Consider the following 4,935-nt stretch of genomic DNA (forward strand, 5'->3'; position numbering starts at 1 on the left):
CATCATGTTTGAGTAACAGATAGGCGATGCTTGTCTACCTATTCATAATAATCTTCACATCACACAAACATTTGTGTTCATTAATATAACGACAGTATGAATGTAATATTAATTATGCAAACATTTTTGTATAAAACACAATTCACTGGTAGAAAATTCACGGTGTGTATATCTGGTCAATGTATTAATGTTGTTTGAGATGACGCCAGTGTATGCTATCACAGACGAGAAGGATGTTTATTATTTGTTTATCCTAAGTAGGTATATTATGTATATTTTGACACGTTTTGTGCATCTGTTTATATTAGGATATAAACATAAACTGCTGTTTAATTAACTAATCACCATTTACGTAAAATAACAAGGTTTGATGAAATATTCCTATTATACATATCGTGGCTTTCATGTTTACAAGGATACGGTATTCATTAGATGTCACGTGCTTTAATTATGACATAATATTATGTTGCATTACGGGCAGTGGGAGTTACCGTTGTTTGTCCTACGACAGCCCATATATGTTAAAATAGGCTTAAGTAACTCAACTTATAGGTTTCCGGTCACGGGTTTCTTACCAAGACGTTCATCTTATACAAAAACAAATGAGATTTTCGTCATGTGTCAGAAATTGTCAGGATATTTTTTTAAGAATTTTTGTAATATTATAGAACATAACTAACAAAGAATCGACAGCTGATGAGTTCTGTTGAAGTTTGAGCGATGAATCATTAATAGAGATTTTATGTGTAATATTTACATCATTATACCAAGGCTTTATTCGTGAGACAAAAATAATTCCTTAATGACAGAACAAACAAAACAAATGAGACCATGTGTTCCTGAACTGTCTTCTGCTCTATCGACGACACCCGTCATGTAAACCTTAATCAATGCAAGAATTAATGTCAAGTTCTCAATCGATAACAGGGTATACAACAGTGGAACCAACAGCATCAAACATGTCCAGCTTCATATCGCACAAAGAAATAGAATATTTCTCACCGAGATCGTAAAACTTCCCATCATTTTCATCAACCTGCATCTTTTGAAACCCTGTATCACGAGTTTGTCCGTCAGTTGACAACTTCTTGTACAAACTGAACCGTGAATATCTAACCAACTGCGATATGTAAACACCATAGGTTGGGGATGCAGAGATGTTGCTATCCAGAAATTGAAAACTCACTGTAAGGAAATAGAAATCATCACACTTGGCGAAAAGCTGTCCATGTTGGTGTCGTAGGAAAAGATCGGACAAACGGCTGATGTAGACGAGTCTGTCGTATCTTTAATTTCATGGTCTGGTGCGTACATACGATGAACGTGGTCAGTAAATGTTTTATTATTACAGACAATACGTCATCAATATATCTTAAACGACTTTGCAAGGTCTTGTTGACCTGTTTTGATAAGTTCCTCGATAAATTCAGCCTTTGCCTTACTCAATAGCAGATGAAGTCTGTGTAAGAAACCTGCCACAAAAACTACTTACTTAGATGTATTTGTACATGTCGTATCTGGGCCACCGTACAGAGCAGTGACCGACTGCCATCCATCACACACAACACTTCCCACCACTGTTTTGTTCACCTTCAGTTACGTTCCGCGAGATTACCGGACTCGATCGTCTTATATACAGTGATCCTAGTGATACTTCATCACTTCTATTTCCTCCTTAACGGAGTGATTCACGCTTCACAAAATGGCGTGTGGTGAGAATCTCTACCGATTTGTTTTAGTTACATTGGCAGCCCTATTGATAGAGCTTTCTGGTGTATCGGGAAGGGAATTCAGGTTGTATGCTTTTGAATTCACTTCTCCAAATATTCATCGACTGAACGCAAGAAGCGGTGCAGAAAAAGAGCTTGCCGTTTCTCTAAAGACTGGCGACATGATTAAGCTTGTTTTCTGTTTAACAGAGAAAGCTGATGTGCAGGTCTCTGGTTTAGTTATTTCAAACGATGGCGGAGAGGATGAGTTGTCTATTTTATTAGATTGGGATGAAGTTGGATCCACTAGGTCTAAATATACACGACTGTCTGGACAAGGTTGGAATATTTTTGAGTCTACAAGTCCTGTGGGCCTTAGGAGGACATTGGATGCTGGGCGTCATAGCGTCACAGTCAACGTGACGTCAGCAGATGAATTTGGAGTGGAACTAGACGCTGTAATGATCAAAGTTAGTGACGAAGACCTGAACGAAGACGCATTTACATGTAACGTATTTTGTTTCAATGATATCACATATGCTCACGTAGAAGGAAAGGACTTTATTGCCAGTGCCCGGATGGAACAGAGGAGCTACCGGACGGAGTGTGCCGAAGAAGATAATGTTCGTATTCCGTTCTACCACAGTCGTATTTCTAAATTTGCAGTTAAAGCGATGCATCCTAAATACAAAGCATTCGTTAACCACAGAGGATCTGATTTCACAAACTGCAGAATGGTAAATGACCTACTTTGGCGTTTTGAAAATCTTACTTATCCGTTTTCTATGAGACAATTCAAGCGAGGAAAGGCAATCATTACACACGATAAAAATGACGACCATAATATCATTGTGACATTCTTTAGTCCGGACGGTCCGAACAAAGGGGTGGTGGACTCTGAGATCGGATCTCGGCTTTATGTTGAACTAAGAAATGTTTTGGCACCAATTGAAATAGGACTAACATACTATGGGAGAGAGAAGAAATGGTCTTCATCCGAATTCATAACATTCTCGCCTGAAAAGACGAATCATACCTGGCATGTATCAGACTACACATGGAATGAAAGTCCTGAAAACATCATTCGCTTGTTATTGCCTCTAGACCTTCCGTTCGAAATCGATGTAGCAATGATATCTTTAAATAAGAGAAAGACAAAGGAGGACACAGCGTTTAAAGTGTTTGATAATTCAGAGAAAATTATAGAGGGTGTAAATGTTGACTTTTTCTGGCGGTCGGACGGTGATATGGTGGTTAAAATGACAGATTCAGGGAAGGTCTATACCGGAGCTGACTACGTCAGGATTTACACACACTTGCCGTGGGGAAACCACGAATTCTCTCAAATAATTGTCCTTTATCGGGATGGTAACTTCCGGATTCTACCATTAGCACCTCCTGGTGTCGATTGGATTCCATTCGGATCTTCTCTTTTAATTGGGGAAACAGACCCCGATTATGAGCGTCCATTTGCATCTATTTCAGAGGTAGAGATTGACATCAGGAAAAATATTCTGAATTTGACGTACGCTAACGGAAATACTGTAACCATTGAACTTCATATTGCATTTGCTGAAACTTCCCTCACTGTCACAAACATTAATTTCAAAAACAAACGACTGTTTCCGTTTATGATTTACAACTCAATGTGGGTTTCTGACGGAAATGCGGATGTAGATCGTGTGAGGGTGAATGGAAATGAGGCTCGCCGTATCATGGCAGACTGGCGGTACTTGTATGGAACTTCCGTCGCATTCTATCGACAATGTCTATCGCGACACAACACAATGAGTCCCGATATTCGAGTGGAACTTCTGGAGGAGGAATGAACAACAGGCTAGAAATAGCCACTGATCTCTGGAAATCCCATAGACGATTCGCGAGAACTTACTTCGGTAAATTTTGAAAACAGCAGGTAGATAAATATTGATAATATTGATATAAAAAGACACTGACTGAGAGGTCAAACAATGCACATGTTAAAAAACAAATTGAAATACATATATCAAGATGTAAAGTTATTTTTAGCACAAAATAATGCATTTGTGATAAGTGAATATTTATGACGTCATAAAAATGGCAAGCATTTTAACAAGGGTTTGGAGGGGGTTTCTTATATATTTATTTTATTTTTTGACTTTGTATCCAGTTTTAGCGGTAGAGGCGAAGTAATTCTTAATTTCGTTTTATTTGTGAGATTTAGTGCATAATGATGCCAATTTATGCTGTGTAATTGCACTTGTTCACTAGTAATCAAATAAATTCATCAGACACATTTACCTTCGAAATATGTAAGACTTTATTATAACTTTACAGCGCTAATTGTGAGAGTCCCTCTAATGGCCTCGCACACAGTAGCAATCTGATCATTATTTGAGAAATTGTTAAACGGTGACTACGGGTTCAAAATACAAGCCGAGACTTTTTTCACATCATACCATTCCTGCAAATTAAGACTCCATTTACCTTGTTGCTGGCCCCTTCAGCTTCTGTGCATAAATTCGTGATAAACTACAATTCTATGTAATTTAACAGTCTAAAAAAGCCTTTACAGTAAATATATGGGGAAATTTGCATTCTCGAAGAATTACCCAGTAGTGTCATCCAAAGTCATAGGAAAACGGTGACAACATACCATTTTATAGCATGTCGACAAAGGTGATACAGCACTTACAGCTTCTGTTTGGTGATTCTCGAGGGAGCCTCGTAGATATAACGATGATTATTGTATTTATATCAATGCATACGGAACGGTGTCGGGTGTATTAATCAATCGGTAAAAATAGGTCCGGTCCCGTTAGTTTTAAGAATGCACCCGTTTTCTGCTATATCGGCTTAACAGTGTATTCGCAATCCAAAATGGCGGATAAGCAAATTAAGTGAGCGAGCTGAATCTGCCGTGTGAAGGTGTCCGAGGTGGAATACACATGAGGAAACATAGCTTTCAAAACTTCGTACGGAAACCACGCAAACGAGCGCACTTGTGATTTCACGATGCTTTTTCAAAAAGGGTATTTAAAAAACGAGATACTTTTAAAAGCAGTTCGATTTCCGCACAGAATGTTCTTGTAAGGAGTCATATTTTGATTTTCTAAGTGTAGTCGTGTATGTTTGAAGGATTCTGTTCTAGTCGGTTAACTAAAACAACATCAATCGATTTAAAATATCTTTCTCAGAAACTTTCCAAATATCACTTGAACCTAAGTTACATTTGCATGTGGCGACA

At 38.2% G+C, this 4,935-nt stretch overlaps 1 protein-coding gene across 1 annotated transcript; it reads left to right on the forward strand.

Annotated features, from left to right (window-relative positions):
* Positions 1-1,702: 1,702 nt before the first annotated feature.
* On the forward strand, positions 1,703-3,538 carry LOC132555747 (uncharacterized). Its single transcript, XM_060220110.1, has one exon. It carries the CDS (start codon positions 1,703-1,705, stop codon positions 3,536-3,538), a length of 1,836 nt encoding a protein of 611 aa, XP_060076093.1.
* Positions 3,539-4,935: the final 1,397 nt, after the last annotated feature.

This window comes from Ylistrum balloti, unplaced genomic scaffold (genome assembly GCF_031769215.1).
Source record: "Ylistrum balloti isolate Yb309-2 unplaced genomic scaffold, AGI_CSIRO_Ybal_v1 Utg370512, whole genome shotgun sequence".
Lineage (NCBI taxonomy): Eukaryota > Metazoa > Mollusca > Bivalvia > Pectinida > Pectinidae > Ylistrum > Ylistrum balloti.